The 17,061-nt window shown below is 41.3% G+C and overlaps 1 protein-coding gene across 6 annotated transcripts in view; it reads left to right on the top strand.

Annotated features, from left to right (window-relative positions):
• The window catches only part of GREB1 (growth regulating estrogen receptor binding 1), an 87,841-nt gene extending 83,314 nt beyond the window's left edge, over positions 1–4,527 (top strand). For 5 of the 6 annotated variants that reach the window (XM_030946336.1, XM_030946333.1, XM_030946332.1 and 2 more), the window contains exons 32-33: positions 924–1,062; positions 2,715–4,527. In XM_030946336.1, coding sequence (XP_030802196.1) covers positions 924–1,062; positions 2,715–2,878 — 303 coding nt within the window. In that variant the 3' untranslated portion in view covers positions 2,879–4,527. The remainder of the gene's footprint in view (positions 1–923; positions 1,063–2,714) is intronic. The other variant, XM_030946335.1, reaches the window with a different exon arrangement.
• The last annotated feature ends 12,534 nt before the right edge of the window (positions 4,528–17,061 follow it).

The raw sequence follows: 17,061 nt of genomic DNA, 5'->3' as shown, positions 1-17,061 counted from the left end.
GAAATTCAGTCTTTCTGGGTTTACTGAACTTCTCTTCCAAAGAGCTCTGTAATAACTTCCCATGTATGCTGCTCCCACAACATTTCGAGTTCTTAGGCTTTTGTTTCCACCATGTTTGGAAAAACAAGCTTTTTGTGGGAGGGCATTGTACTGTTACTGTCTTCATCCATTGCATCCTTTCAGCTCTAACCCATTCAGCAAATGAAATTATTTCAATTTCATTCTGGAATTGCTGCCTGAACTGTAATATGATACAGCAGGATTGAAGGAATATGGAATAGGTATACTGGTACAGAGTCTTAGTTGCAGAGGTTCAGCCTTCCTCCTCCACTCAATCATGCTGATCCATGCCAGATGAGGATGTATCCCAGCCAAGTAGTACAGTGGCACTTTTGAAACAAAGCCGTGTATGGAAGATTCCCTAAATCTGAATTTATAAATCCTGAAAGAGTCCTGTAAATATTCCCGTTCCTAGTGGATTTCAGGAGTAGCCATAAAAACAAATTAGGCAAGAGGAAACCCCATAAATTCACCTATATGAATAACTCTACTGACTTGAGTAATCATAATGTAAATGAAATTTGGAATTTCTAAGGGTTCTTTTCGTGTCTAACTGTAGAGTTATTGTATTTACTCACATATAAATAAAATGTGCTGGACAGGTCACAGCATTATGGTAGTGGGGAGCTATTGTTACTGTAGCTTTCAAACTCTATCACATCTAAACCTAATAATAATAATAGTACATAATTATGAATTGTGCTTATGTATATTGTTGATAAGTAGTGCTATGTTTTGGAAGGAACTATAAAGCTAACAATATTTGGAGCTGGAAAGAAAGTCTGAATTTGAATCAAGTGCAGATACTGGAAGCTTCATATGGGAGCTCTAATGTTAAATTTTTTCCACTGTCTCCCAATCAGATTGCAGTTTGCTACGTGAGTTCTCGGCCTCATTCTCTGAATATCAGTTCCTCTGGTTTGACATTCAGTGGTCTCCTGCTGTACCTCTGTGACTCCTTTGTTGTGGCTAGCTTTTTGAAGAAGTTTCATTTTCTTAAAGGTGAGCTGCAATAATTTTATTACAAAGAATTAGGTGACATGGTCTCCGAGAATATGGGGAAAATCTATTTTATCTGTGTTTTAAATCTATTATTTTGATTTAATATATGTGCATTTATACATATATGCATGTATTCACATTCATCTCTATATGTCCTTCCCAACTTTGATGCTTAATCATGCTGGCTCTGCACTGTAGTAAACTGGTATATAGCAGCGCTATAAGTTCTGCAGATTTCTAAATGGGAAGGAATGTTGGATCCATATCATCCTGCCTAAAGTATGCGCACAACTCCTTACTCTGTTTGAAAACTGAGTGTTGAAGATTTACGCATGAAGCATTTACCTACTGTGTTCTTGCAGCTTTTCTAAATTTCAGTAGAAGATAGGTGATTGACAAGCCTTTATCAAAATCTATTTCCTGTTTTTAGAAATAGAAACTGGCTCATTTAAGATTTATTCCTGATACCCAGTTTCTCCATGTGAACTTTATGATGCTCTGCAGCAGCGGAGACAACTAACTTCCACTTGTGTTGCAGTCACATTGCAAACTTCCTTTGGATCCTCCTGCTGCTATCTTAGGTATTTGGTGCTCTGGGGCTTTGTTTCTCAGCTATAACTGTCACTGGGAGAAGAGCACTGTGGTTAGTGCCTCATGAAACTGACAGAGTTGTTATAAACTGCTGTGTTCTTCCTCGCAGTTAAAACAGAGGCTACCAGTCAGTCTCATTTTGCATTAACCAGTCAATTTTTATATCATGTAGCATAATGTGTGTTTGCTTTGGGATTTCTCCATCTCCCCTGGCAGTCTGTTTGATTTTCTAACCCGTCACATAAGAATTAAACACCATGTGACTTTCTGTCTTGTTTCTTTTTATTATATTCACAGGATTGTTTTTGTCTCGGGCATTACCACTTACCTCACCATCTCTCATTTAGATTACTGTATACTGGTGAGGTAATTGTTTTCTCTTAAAGGAGGACTTTTCTCAGAAGCCATGCATGCAAATTAAAGTGGTTATCAGCATGCCAGACAGGACAGTTGGCATTGGTTACTGAAGTATCATTTTTTTTAGTTTGGCATTCTGGGTTTGCTTGTGTCTGCAGCCACATAGACCAGATTCTTTCTTGCCAGCACATGAGTTTACCAATCCAAAAGCCACTAAAATCTGTGATTAGTTTTAAAGACATGTTTAGACCATTTCTGGGCAGCAAAGCACAAAGAGCTTAGTCAGCCATCACAGTGATTGCCGTGTGGGTTTTGCTGAGTGAGGGTTTCACGCAACAAAGGTAATGATCAGGAGGCCTACAACAGGAATGGATGTAGGGCTTTTATCTGGTTTGCTGTCAGGACCCATCATGACCTCCTTAGACCTGCCAGTTTTACTTTTCCTACCCTAAGGATCATGGAAAGTGCTTCTAGTCCTGTTTACTAGGCGATTATGAGGTACCTCAAGTAACACAAGAAGATCCTGACAAATAGGCAGCTGAACACAGCTCTCAAGTCCTACATGAGCGGTTTAATTTTCTGCCAAGCCCATTTGTAACTCCTGATGTGAAAGGAGTGGAGTTCTCCATGCAGGGTGGTGGGAGGTGGGTGATCTCAGAACAAAGGGGATACTCACGTGAGTTTCTTTTGAACTGTTTGCCCAGGTGCCACGCTGTGTGTGATTTGCCAGGATCGCAATTCTCTCCGCCAGACTGTCGTCCGGCTGGAGCTGGAAGACGAATGGCAGTTCCGCCTGCGGGATGAATTCCAGACTGCCAACGCCAAAGAGGACAGACCCCTTTTCTTCCTGACTGGACGACATATTTAATTGAAAAGAGACACATTTCCTGAATGACACAAGACACTAATTGCCACCACCTCATGAAATTACTTTTGAGGAACTCTGCTTTCTGAACAGAAACAGGACTGTTTTTAGTTGTTTATTAGAATGATATCTATTCAGACAGCTTAAGATCATATTTACAAACATTGAAGTGACTTTTCCAATTTAATGTTCTGATGGAAGTCATCCCTAATTCCTGATAGAGACACAGAGACTTAATGGTGGAAAGCATTTCATAGCAGAAGATAGGTCAATGAGTGCACTTCTTCTGTGACAAAGAAGACCACATGCAAGTTCATAAAGAATGAACTTGCACATTCCAGAAATAGGAAATGTAAATTTAGGAGCAGGTTCTGGTTTACCAGTCTTATTTATCAAACAGTCAGCATAGGGCAACAAGAGTTGGTACAGTTCTGTAGTATACTCCTTCTGATTGATCCAGGTAGGCTTTTTACATGAAGATTTGTAAAGTATATTTCCTTAACAGTAGGAACTCATTTGAAGCTTTAATTTTTGGAATAAGTGCCACACTGGATAGTTTTACCGTGCAGGACTGTTGGAGTAGAAGATAATTATATGTCTGGTTTTATTAGCATAAGGAAGAGAGTTAACAAGATGGTAAAATGAGATCTGAACATTTAAACCTGAAACTGATATTAAATTGAATAACTGAAGAGATCAAATGATGGGACTGACCTGCAAGTGATTTATTTCTAGAACAGTGATATTTTGTGACTAAATTGTAGACTGGCTGTAGACTTCAAGCTGAGGCAAGTGCACTCAGGAAAGCCTATGAAATGGTTCTAAAACACTCCCAATACACTTTCTGGGGATATTTTCTTGCCAAGGTGCTTCAAAGGAGTGAGAAAATGGAGATTACAATGCTGAGAAATTCAGGTGAAAATCTAAACCCGTGTTTTTGAACAGCACCGGGCATTGCGGTATTTCGTACGCTGTAAATGTTAAATCAGTGGTCACTGTCCTTGTCTCGGTGTTTGGGAATGCTGTCTAAGTTGCAACTTCCTGTTTGTCTTTATGGAATCAGTGTTAATGTCACTCAGTCAAGGTGTAGGAAGGATGAGTATAGACACTGTCAGAGGATATCTAATATTTGGGCAGGCCTTTCTTGCTGGCTACACCAATGAGGGGATCATTGGCTTTATACAGATGAAATGCCATTGGGTGGCTGAGTCTGTTACAGTACTGGCCTTGAAATGCAGGCATCCATATGACTGTGCCAAAGAGCTAATTTAGGTTAATTTACAGAGGAAATGTAAGTTCTGCAAGTTGTGAATTCTGTAAGAGATGTGGATTGCTATCTACAAGGAAACTGCTGGCAATCAGTGTGCTTCTATATTTCATTGTTTGTGTTTCAGAGTGAGAATTCACTTTAAGTTTTGTGAAGGAAGGTGAGCATTGGCCTATGTAAATAGTATTACTGTTCGGTTTTCACATGTTGATTAGTTAATTTAAACTTTTTTTAAGGAAGTGTGACATTTATGTCTTTATAAATAAAGTTCATGCTGCATGGACATCTGTCTTGGTGATGTACTGGACCAATAAGTACACACACTTTTGCAGTGGAAAAAAACAGAGGAAAAACACTGGCTGAAAGGAGTTAATATAATTAAGGGATGACCTGAACTGATCAAGAAAAAATACAGGATTTCTTAATGGCCTACATCATAACACAGCCTCAAAAGTATAAGGATTTTTGAAAGAACTCAGATTGAAAGACAGTGAGTTGAAATTTCCTTTCCTGTAACCAAATATTTAAACAACTTACACCAAGTGTCCATTAACTTTTTTCTGTGTTTTAGGTCTGATATTTGCTTTGTCAGTCTTTAGACATCCATTTTCTCCAAGAAACTAAAAAAGCCCTAAAATACAAAATAATTTAAAAAAAATCACATCCTTTCTTAATATCCTCTTCTGCCACAATGTTTCCAAAACTTTGACAAAATACAGCTGCTAGTCACCTGAAGCCATCATACTCCTGAGTGTTTCATGTTAACCTTTTCCTCCCTACAGTATCCTGTATACCTGACAGGAGTCCCAGGGCCTGGCCTCAGCTGACCTGTGTCTATGGTGTGACCAAGTGCAATCATTCTCCATCATGGACTATATTTATGAGCAATTGTATGTGATGAAAGTTGCATGCACAGCCCAGTGTTTTGGAGAGCACATCCTGTAATAAAACCAGATATGCCCTTACTCTGACCAAAATGCAGGTAATTCCTGTCATGTTGTGGGAGCATCTGTGCACCCACATGGTAGGAAAACACAGTATTTTGCCCACAGGAGGCCAAAAAATGATGGTGGATGACTCAGGGAGAGACAGCCTCCAGAGCCCCATCCAAAAGTTTCCTTATCCCTAACCTAATTTACAAGCTAAGCCCCCCTAAAGTGTAAGGCTTTCATGGAGAGGGTAATGTAGGTTTTGTGTCCAGCTGGGACTCTGAGATGATCAAGTAATACAGATAAATAATAATGATAAATTATGGTTTGGGTGGGACTGGCATCCTGTGCTGCAACCCTTGGTGCTATAGTTCTTTACCATATGTGCATGTGTAGGGCTGGGAACCCAGGTCCCAGGTCCACACTTCTCTTGTCTTTCTTTTGTGAGAAAGAATCACTGGCTTTCAGTCCCAGTGACCTTTGTGAGAAAACTTGGCCCATGCCCATTATGCACACAAATCTTTTAAGCATTTCCTTTCTGGTTTTGGATGTGGCAAGAAAGCAGAACTCCGCATTCTGTGGATTCACTTGACAGTGTGATAGCAAACAAAGTTTTTATAGCCTCTGCCTTCTTTAGCACCTTCCATGCTTTCTGATTTAGTCATCCACTATTATCACCTGCAGATAGTATTATTAGCATGTTCTGAATCGTCAGTCAGAGAGAGAAGTAGTTTATGATTCAGCTTCTGTAAAAGACAGAGTCCAAATATAGAGAAGGTTGTTGGAAAGGTGACATTATTTTCCTTCTTACCATCCTCTCTTCTCTGTTGAAGAGCTCTTCACAAGCACTTAAGCACTAATATCTGGTATCTAATCACTGGAGAACGTTAGGGATTTCATCCCTCCCTAGCAAGTGCCTCCTGTTGTGGTGACAGGGAATGTACAGATCTCAGCTCCCACTCTGCATCTAAAAGCAGTTGCTAAACATTGCTTGTGAGGGGGTTGCTTTCCAAAGGCTGAAATGCACTCTGTGGTGGAAGGTATCACTCAGACAAAAAGGAAGGTACAACAAACCCTGTTAAGGGACAGCTCTACAGGGTAGAAATTGAAGAGCAAGTGAAATGGGGGCTATGAATCGATCCAGAGCATGGAAGAAGTTGGGGGGCAAGTAGAACTCCTGGTTGCAGTTGGAAGTGTTTGCAGGGGCACAAGGACCCTGGGCAGGGGCTATGTGCAGTGTGAATCTGGATTCCATGGAAGTTGGAATTCATGTGGGTGTCATGAGCACCCATCCCAACAGGACCCAGCTATCTGCCATGGGCTGCTGCTCTGGTCTGGCTGTGAGGGTGAGTGAGGATTGTCAGCCATCCCTCCTTCCTGGGGTCCATCCCCCAGTCACAACCCAGTGCCTGTGCCAGAAATGACTGTGCCAGAGCTGTTTCTTAGGGTGGTAAAGCACTGCAATGACCATAAAGCTCAATCTCCACTTGCATTCCTCTGCCATGCGTGGCTTGCCCAGAGAGCAGAGCCCTGCACCCTGCTGGGCACCCACGGCCCCATGGCACAGCCTCTACCACACCACACCCAACTGCCATGCTGCCTTTCCACCCTCCTGCCACAGTCCTCCTCTCCCACATCATCCCCTCAGCAGCCAGTCTTAATAATTCATCAGCTACCACTGAAATATTGTGGATATACAATATACTGGTGTGAAAAAAATCCATATTCTTCCCTTTTCCCTACTTCCTTAAGGGTACAGCACTTCAGTGAAAAGTGAAACAAGTCCCAAACATCCTCTGCGTGGTGACTCTCTTCTGTCCCTTACTCTTGCTCTAGTTTACACGTGAATAAATACTCAGTGGTTCTGGTAGTTTGCAAATGCTTTTATAACATTTCCAGTTCTGTTTTGACAGCTCCCAAAATATCCATTGATGATTGTGGAGCATACAGTTCTGGCAGTTCTGAGGCAATAGTCCAAATGCTGACATTGTCCACTGCTGACATATTATTTGGCTAGGAAGTGCTGGGGTGTCAGATATAACAGTGAGACTCCTGTGCTGTGAGAAGAAGGCATTGGGAATCAACTGCCATGATTTTAAGAAAGACCTCATAAAACAGCTTCATACATAAATGCGGTTTTGATTAAAATCCTCAAGGAAACAGAAATTTTTGATTTAGATTTACATAGGAATATAAACGGAAGGAAATTTCTCCACACTTGTTACATGACCAATGTATAGATTATGCACTTAAATGCTGAAGTATTATGAACTATTATTAATCTGTCAGTATGAGCTGTTATGCTGTGGAAAATGATGACTGGCACCATTAACAATAATTAAAAAGTATTCTTTATACTTAGAGACAACAGGACTGACAGGAAAGTGGGCTTTTACTTGTTGCTACCCATCAGAATAATTAACAGCTAGGAGAACAGATATTGGCTCAGGTAATTGCAGTAATCACAGGGCTGATTCTTCATCATAAGATACACTTTCATAAATGGGCTTTTGCAAGCACATAGAACCTTTTCTTTTATGTTGATGGTGTGATTTATCTCTATTAGACCTTAAATTATTCCTGTAAATACTGTTTATTTATCAACCATAAATCTCAAAGATTGGCACCTGTGGTGGGGCAGCTGGCAGCCCTGTGTACCCTTAAGTCCCCCACTGGAATCATGTTTGGTTTGAATTTGTAGCATCTTGAACTTTACCTCTGCAGGAGATGCAAAAAGGGAGAACTATGACTCAGCATTTCTGTTAGGTAGATTTTCTTTCTGCTTTCTCAATATAGCTTTCTTAATATACATGATGCTATAAATTTACATAGGTGTTTATGAGACAAAAGCCTTTACAGAAAGAAAACAGAGAGAGAGAAGCTCCATAAGATTTGTCCATGGAAACTACTGTAATTTGAAAAGCAACTATTTTAGGAGAGTGATGCTGTTCCAGTACAGTAGAGTTGTGATTGTATTAAAAAATATCTTAAATTATCCTTTAAGTTGAAAAATTATTCTATTAAGAAATAAGATTACAGTTATCACTTCAGCAAAAGAAAGTTCACATAGAGGCTATCATGAACTAATATTTCTATATTTAAATACTCTACTCATTATTCTATTAAGTTATTCTATTAAAAATAAAATGACTGTTATCAGTTCAGCAAAAGAAATTTCAAAGAGAGGCTACCATGAGCTAATATTTCTATTTTTAAATATTCTGGAGTGATTACAATTTTTTTTCCTTCTCATGATACAGCACTTGCAAATGCTGTTTATAAAAAGCAACTTGCTTCTCTTTAACCTGTGTCATGTAGTGAAATCACAGGACACTGTTTAAAACTGGCATCAAAACTTCTGTTTATAGTGTTTATCCAGTGAAACTTGTTGTTAGAGGATGTCACAGAGGCTACGGGCTGAGGAGGTATCTAAAAACTGATGTGAAGCCTACATGAACTGTGAGTCTTGAGAACATTTTCTGTCAATTTTGTGTTAGCTACAATTCCACCTTTGTCTTTGGTTGAAAACACCAACTGGGGAAGTAGCAACAAAGCTGTGAAGTCCTGACAGTGCAAAAATGGGAAGGGAGCGAGGGAAAAGCAGCTGCTGGGGTGGTTGGGGAACACTGTGAAGAAGGCAAAGAAACTGTGGCCTGGCTGTGTGGGTGTGACAGCAAGGAGGTGGGATGGGGAGCAGGTAGTGGGGATGAGAACCTTGGGAAAAGTCTGGTCATTACATCTAGTCATTATTCCATTTATGGGTGTATTGATCAGAAGTGTTTGGTCATGGTCACCCTTGGACATGGATATCAGATGCACTGATCTAGGAACAGCAGCCACTGGATTCATCTATGTTGCCAAGGGGAAATGCCCACACTTGTTAGTGCTTCCTGGGGAAAAGCAGGAAGTTCCTGAAACTGGATGGTACAGAAAATGACAAAGGCTTCAGGAATACAGTGTGCTGGGAAAGATGCACGCCTATTTCTTGAAGAATTTGATAAATAAACATTATGCAGCATATTACAATTACTTAAATGCTATTTCTGATAGATTGTTATACTTATCCATCACAGCTTGAAAGAAAATTTATCAGAAGAAATGGGTGGAACAGTGGAAAATTACTGCAACAAACAGTGGTTCCTATCTTTTAAATTTAGTGAATAGACCTTTCAGCAGGGGCAGGAATGCAATTGAAATTCATTAGGCGTGGCATTTCCCTATTTATCTGAAATGAGAAGAATTGTATTGAATTTCCTTCCCCAAAATTGTTCCAGAAAGAAAATGAGATTTGTCAGATAGCTAATAAATGAGTTTTTGTGCTTGCAGTCTTAACATTTGGTGCACAACAGAAACGAGTAACTTGAGCATCTTGGTAACTCAAGTGCTGTGCTATTTTCTCTTGGAAGAGTTCCTCTACAACTGAGGGTGACTTGGCTATTGGGCCACTTCAGATTATGAGTTTCTAATGTGAAGCATGAAAGAATCTAAGCAAGCATTATTTTTTCTGATGATTAGATCTCTTTCAGATGCCTTTCGCATCAGTGTCCTGTATTCCTAAGACACCCATCAGGTGGAAAGTCATTCCATCAGGGACTGGCTGCAGTGGGGCAGTGCCAGGGTTTCAGGAGCAGCAGCAGGCCAGAGCCAGCAGCAGGAGGCTGTGTGACACTGCTGGAGGGATGCTGAGGGAGCCCAGCAGAACCCCATAGGCCCAGGGAGCAACTGGAGTGAGCTGAGACTGGGTTGCCTGCATCTAATGCTTGTCCTGTGATATAAACTGGCACTTCCCTTGCCATGCCAGGCATTCAGAGCAGTTTGGCAGCTGTGTTAGTTTTGGTTGATACCCAGGAATAACACTCATTCCCAACAGTCCCAAAGCTTAAAGGCAACTCCATGCAGCAATCAACTTAACTCTCAGCTGGAATACCACAGCTCTTCTTGAGACCTGAGAATTGTTTTAGGAAAGTATTTCAGACTTTAAACAGTCTTGCATGTTGTATTTTGGGATAAGGAAGGTGACAGAGGCAAGAGCAGCTGATGCTGATGCTGCTGTTGAAAACAACACCCTGTCCAGCCATGGCCTGTGATACCCTAATCCTCCAGCTGACAATGCCTGGTGGGCTGCGCAGAGGGCTGTCACTTTTTAGTCCTTTCTATCTGCTGCCTACTTAGTGACACTCACAGTGGTGAGAGACCACATGCTGGCAACAGGTATTTCTCTACTCTATGCCTTATTTCCAGTGTTTTTCCATTGACTGATTATTTTCCTACTCACTGAATTTGCATATAGCCAAGGGTGAAGTATGAAGCATAGCTGGGCATATTTGTACATTTGATAACTGTTATCAGGTCATAGTTAATGCCAGGACTCTCCTGCAGTGGGGTGCTATAAATAGCCCATTTCATTACATAAGATTGGAAAGATTTAGAAGCCTTTGCCCAAAGCCAGACCTGCAACAGCAGGGTTCAGGGATTTTGGTAGCAACTTTATTTCACCAGCTACTGCAGAGGGATGATAAATAACAAAATTCAACCCACAGGCTGTGAGTGTGAAAGTGTAAGATAGCTGTGATTTAGTGGTCAGTTTGAACACAAAACCTCAGGCTGTATCTTGGTGGCAAGGCTGCCATTTCTGCCAGCTGCCAGAAGTGAGTTCAAGATGCTGGACCCAGCTGTCCTCTCAGACAGAGACAGAAGTCTCAAAATTCAGGACAAATTTATCTGATAAATAAATAGTGTGTGATCTCTATGTATCTGTGTGGATTTTACATACTGATATCAAACTCGGCACAAACAGAAAACGAAAAGGAACAAATGGAAACAAAAATTATCCTCTTTCAAATATTATTGCACAGAGGAACAGGAAAGCTGTGCTGCCTTCTCACTCATACAGTTACGGTTGTGGAGTTGTGGAGTTGTGCAGCTGTACAGAAAGGCAGAATTAGATTGTGACATTAAGAACCTGTCCTGAAAAAAAATTAAACTATTAAAATCCATACAAAATATGATCAATGATAGTAATAAAATGTTGGCAGTAAAAATTCCTTGTATTCTATTTCTGGAACTTATAACTCAGTAAACTGCCTGACCATAAAATCTTATATGAAAGTTAGGATACTGACTGGAAGTGAATTTGTGTTTGTCGGGCTCTAATTTTTCACTGAACCTTTTGACTGAGCTAGAGGACTTGAGGAGTCAGTTGCAAGGAAAGTGTGCTCTGGTTTATTGAGCTCAGGTTTCTTGCTCTGACTGTGATTCCAAGAACTTTGGCAGGTAAAATTAGCAAGAACATGATCACTGCGAAATTATATTCTCTGGAGCTTTGTTGTCTACAGCTAAAATCTGAAAGCAGCTTTTTTGTATATGGCAGAAACCAGCAGCGGCTCTAGCAGTGTATGTGAAGAACAGGGAAAAACTACCAGCTCAGGATGTCGTCTGAGGAGGAGGAACATCCAGAGACCCCCATTGGCTCCCCTTGGTCTTGGGTAAGAGGCTCTGCCCTAAGGTAGCATAAATAACGCTTAAAACTTTAGAAAAAAGTAACAAGCTGTGCTGTGTGATCCTCAATAGTACTGAGTATCAGCAGCATTTTTAGTCTCCTGTTGATGTCTGTTCTTCATCGATGGCTTGGTTATCTCTTCTAGTTCAGCCTGTGGACTTTTAAAAAAATAACTGAATGGGGAAAACCTTATTTTGCTTCTCCTGTGTATGTCAGGTTCTACAAGGAAACGTGATTGATTCTGTACTGTCTGCTTTGCTGTCTCACTGGCTGTGCAAAGCCACACTGTTGAAAGGTAGCTTTTAGGTGCAATGGAGGGAAAGGATATAAAGAACAGTGTTAATGTTTGCTCTGGAGGTCTGCATAAAAAAAAGAGCGAGTGAAGTACAAAATATTTTCTCAGTAAGACGAAAGCTGCCTTAATGAAATACAATCTGCACTGATGGCCCCCTAATAGTGGCTTCATGGTCCTGTGTTTTAAGGTCTGGGCTGATGCCTAATGCTGCTGGAGAGGATGTGGGTCAGTAGAGGTTTCTGGCAGAAAGACAGAGGATGAGTTCCCTCTGAAGAGACTTTGGGTAGAAATAGGAACAGCTCTACTGAATCTCCTGGCAATTCATTAAGTTTCAGGAAAAGGCAGGATGGGTTATAACCAAGGCTTTAAATTACTTTTAAAAAAGCATTAAAGTGGTTTAAAAACAATTATATGCTTTGAAATTAATATTTATGGTTTCATATATGGTTTGCATATATTTTTATAGACACACACATCTATGCTTTTTCAGGGAATGACAATATTTTAAATGGTTTCTAAATGTGGTCAGACATGAATGTGTGTGATATGTACAGAACAGGTATGTCCTGCAGGTACCCAAGGAATTATCTGAGACTTTTGCTTTTTGAAGGCAGAATGCATAGAATAAATTGGTTGAGCTAATGATAGAAACCTTCATTTAAGGTAGTCTCATATTTGGAGGAACATGTAGGGAGGGTGAAAATGAGCACCAGTTGTTCTCACTATCAGCACACAGGTTTCCTGGTATTTGTGTGTTGGTAGATGTCTGTTTCTGACAGTTAGGAAGATAGTTTATAGGTGTTGATTTCTAAATTAAACATAGGTGGCAACTTTCTATTTCCACAGAAAATTCCCTACAGACTGAGCAGAATGGAGGCTGGGTGGGAGAGATGGAACTGATTGGTTGGAGCACTAAAGAACATCAAGACTATGTTCAATATAAAACAAACTGAGAAGGAACAAAGAAGTCAGGGATTTTATTTTTTTCTTTAAACTTCAAATATCATTAAACTCCCGGCTTTCACCTGTATTACAAGTTAAGATATCCTATATAGCACTTTAACTATTGCATTTGTATGATGTGCACTTTAGCTTTGGTTTCCTTCTAGAAATTTCCTTCACATATAAGTCTCTTAAATTGACAAGGAAAGTCATGGATCCCACTGCTCCTTTGAACAATCTGTTTTACAGTGAATGTGTAAGATTCATTACAAGTTAAATAAACAGTGTTATTCAGCATATAAAGAATATCAGATTTCCGATAGAAATAGATGTGCTAAATATCATTTGAGACTGTTGCTATTGGCCTTTAGGAGCTGCTGACTCTGGGCTTCTGCTGAGGACATCAGAAAAGAAAAACCACTTACCTCTATAGATTTACTGAAGTGATTCTGCCTATCATTGTGTTGCAGAGTACAGAGAAAATTTTGGTCCTTGGAGATGATGGCAGACTACATGTATTAGAGAATATTTAAAGTTCATCACAGAGAGCCCCTTGATAAAAAGATTCCCTAGGTATACAAATAAAAACATATGAGCCCCAGGCTTTGAAATGCAGCATGTGATTAAAAACTTATCTGCTTCCAGAAGCAAAAAATTTGTTTTTGTAAGCATTTAGACTTTAAACTTCCTCTGATTTGTCATGATGTTGCAAGAGGACCAAACAAATATGATGTCCTACAGACATTTGCTTTCCCTAAGGTTAGGAATGAGATTGTACACTTATGTCCTTTCCAGATGAGGAATAAATTAAAAACTAACAAATAAATTCAGCATCACTGAGAGAAACTGATATAACGTGTGGGGATGGTGGTCAAAACTGGGCCTATCAAAACATAGCAGACATCAAGGAGAACTCTGCAAATTCCTGCCTCAAATACAAGCTTCCTATACTGCCCAAGGCAAAATTTACATTTTATTTGCTAGTGTTTCAAATTATTAGGTAGCTGTGCTCTAAGATCTCTGCTTGAGACCTTCATGTTCAGAAGAATTTCTACAACTTTCCCCTGTACCACAAGGAGCATTTGTAAAAATACTCCCAGAGCCACTTGCACTGGGTACCCAAATTAAACAGGCACACTAGAAAATTGTAACTTTCATTTTCTTCCTACATATAAAATTTTTAGGTTCATTTAACCTGAATCTTTTGTTGTGTTTTGAGATCCTTTGGCAGAAGCCTTCCAGAAATGCAACACCTTGCTGCAGTCACTGTCTGCTGCCAGTGCTGCTGCTGCAGTTGATGCTGCTGTGGGGGAGGGACTGGAGAGGGACTCCTCAGGGCAAGTTTCCATCATTCTCTTCCAGTTCCCAGTCCCAGTGACAAACCACTGGTCATGACAAAGCACTGGCATTTCTCTGGGGCTGCAGACAGTCCTGGATTTACCAGAATTCCAGTAGCAATTTAAGTAGCATCAATTTCTTTGGAAATGGAAGAACTGTATGTTTCTCACTGTGGAGTTTTACTAAGCACTAAACAGCTTAAACAGCTGTCCTGGGTAAGGCAGGAGGAGCAGGGTGGGCCAGAGGCTGCTCTCACCTCACCAGAGCTGTGCTGGCCCAGAGCAGCCAGAGGCAGAGCCCACTTGCCCGGGGGCTGCAGTCCTGCACTTTACAGCCAAGATACACACAGCTACTCCGACAGCAGGGCTGTTCCCAGCTGTCCCTGCAGATGGCAATGCCCTGGGCTCTGGGACTGTTCCATTCCATGGACCTTGCCGGGGAAGGATGCCCTCCCATGGGGCCTGATTCTTCCCCTATGGCTGATCTGTACCACTTTGGGCACAGGGATCAACTGTACCTATGCACCCTATGCACAGGGACCACAGTGTCAGCTCTCCTTTTGTTTTATTTTGGTGGCCTTTTTGCAGCCATCTCCTGAGCAGACTCCAGACTTTTCAGGGGCAGGAACATCTTTCCCCACAGTGGCCTTTCCCTGCCATGCCCGGCCGGATTGGCAGCAGCAGCCGGAGGAGCAGGTGCCGCTTCGTTGCAGCTCCTTGCTCCCATTTTGGAGGGCTGACCCTTCAGAGAGTAGAGGATGTGTTTTTGCAAGGGTAAATAAGTCTCAGCTTCATTGCAGATCTGTTTTCCTCCAGCATCAAGCACGTGTGCTGCCTTCCCACCTACTGAAAAACAAACAGTAAGTTGAACCCGGACCCTTCCGTGTGGTTCACTCTGGGGGAGCTGACTGCAGGCCAAGTCCTTTTGCATTTTATTTAGGGCAGGTTGTGGGAGGTCATTCTGTATCTGGAGATCACGTCTCAGAGATCATGCCCTGTCTTAATATAGATCTGAAAGTTCAGCTTGGTCCACGGGGATGAAAGGCTGTGAGGGCCATGAGTGGCTGTCAGCTGCTTCACCCCGCAGCTCCTGTCACCTCACTGCCTTTGCACCATAACAATGTGCATGAAGAGTAATGCTTTAATAACACTTATTTATCTCATGCTGCCATAAATGCAAACAGAATGTCAACCTCTCTCTTTCTGACTCTCCTACTCTTTAAAATGGTCTGTGACAACTCAGTCTCACCTGGGCAGGAGTCTGCACCTTGTCAAGGCCACAGTCCAAGGACTGGTCAGCCCAAGGCTGAGCTTCAGCAGCTCCAACTGAGCAGCTAAACAAAACCTACTGAGGTCCAGGCTGCAAATGTAAAACACTTTGAAAAGTGGAGTAGATTAGGAAAAACCCAATCGAAACAGACAGAAAGCACAAACACATCTCCAAGAACCAGAGCTGTCTTAAACCCTGAGATTTTTGAAAGCAGTGATAGATATTTGTTTCTTGCTATGGGCTTTTAGATGTCTGCATTTAAAAAATTATCAAGCTGTTACCAGTCATGGCAAAGGTTAAAACCCTTTTCAATTTAAAGTCCCCTATCTCTGGGAGGTAAAAAAAAGCTTCATGAAAGCCAGCATAAGTCTGACATTTCCACTGCATCTTCCCAAAGAGCTTCTGTTCCAAATAAATGAGCAGATAAGGGTTGGATTGTCATCAGCTGAGCACTTCCCACAGACATCACCCAGTGAGCCATAACTGGGTTTGCACAACAAGGGACCATCGTGTTGGCACCTCAGAATGTGTCCCCTCTGTTTTTAATGTGCACAGTCTGGGGAGATAATTGAAAAGCCTGCAAGGCAAAATGGTTCAGAAAATACAGAACTGTCTTCTACTTCACTTGAAATAACATATTTGAGGTGGGGAATATGTTAAGGAAATGGGATCAAGCGAGCTTGGGGATCTCATCACTTTTACAGAGTTAGAAATAATTTAGAAATTGCAAATGGAGCTGCATATAGTGAAGCCCTGAAGAGACAGGAGCAGAAAGCAAAGCTGTGCTTGCCTGTGGAGCAAAGGAGCACTGAAAAGAGAAGGACATGTTTTACTCAAAGCCTCATGCATGGCCATCCTGTCAGGGCACACTGCCTCACTCTGCCCCATGCTCCCAGTTCAGATGCCCTGTATATTAGAACTGAGGTAAATGCCACCTGGGATTGCAGTTCCTGAAATGAAGAATAGAAGTGACCCAAAGACCTTCCTCAGAATCAATTTTCTCTCTTTTGGTACCAGTAGCCACACTCATAGGAAGATCAGCCACTAATTTTATGAGAATTTATCAGTACAATATCATATATATTAATGCAGACAGAAAAAGAAGTTCCTGAAACTGTTTCCCCTTTGATCTATGATCTGTATTGTTCCAAATGAAGCTGACAGTTTCTGCTGTGACTTCACCACCATCCCTGAGTTCTTTACATCTGTGCTGGTGCCTGCCAGTGCTGTACGGGGATGGTTTCCCTGCAAAGCTGACAGCAAAGTAGATCCTTCACTCAGCTTTGCAGAGCCTCTTCGTGTTCTGTCCTGTAGGAATGAATTCTGTGGGCTTCAGTGTGAGTTTTTTTTAGTTTCAGCTTCCTGTGATGCTGCCATGGTGCTCAGGGGCAGGAGGCAAAAGCCTGTTTATCCCTCAGTAGTACCATTTAGAAGTTACAGCTCTTTAAATCTTCACCAAGTACCAAGCTGTGATTTTTATCTTTACAGTCCCTCAGGAAGTTCATCATCAGAACCACAGACCACAGCACAAACAGGCAATCATTTACTCTGTATTACAGGCACTGTTACCAGGCAATGGAGACACGCCTGCTCACTATAAATTCTGCATCCTCCATTCAGAAAAGCCAAGAAGAAAATACCTGATTG

Source organism: Camarhynchus parvulus, chromosome 3, assembly GCF_901933205.1.
Source record: "Camarhynchus parvulus chromosome 3, STF_HiC, whole genome shotgun sequence".
In the NCBI taxonomy this organism is placed as follows: Eukaryota; Metazoa; Chordata; class Aves; order Passeriformes; family Thraupidae; genus Camarhynchus; species Camarhynchus parvulus.
Note: the sequence above shows the minus strand (reverse complement) of the source record. Positions and strands in the feature narration are given on the sequence as shown.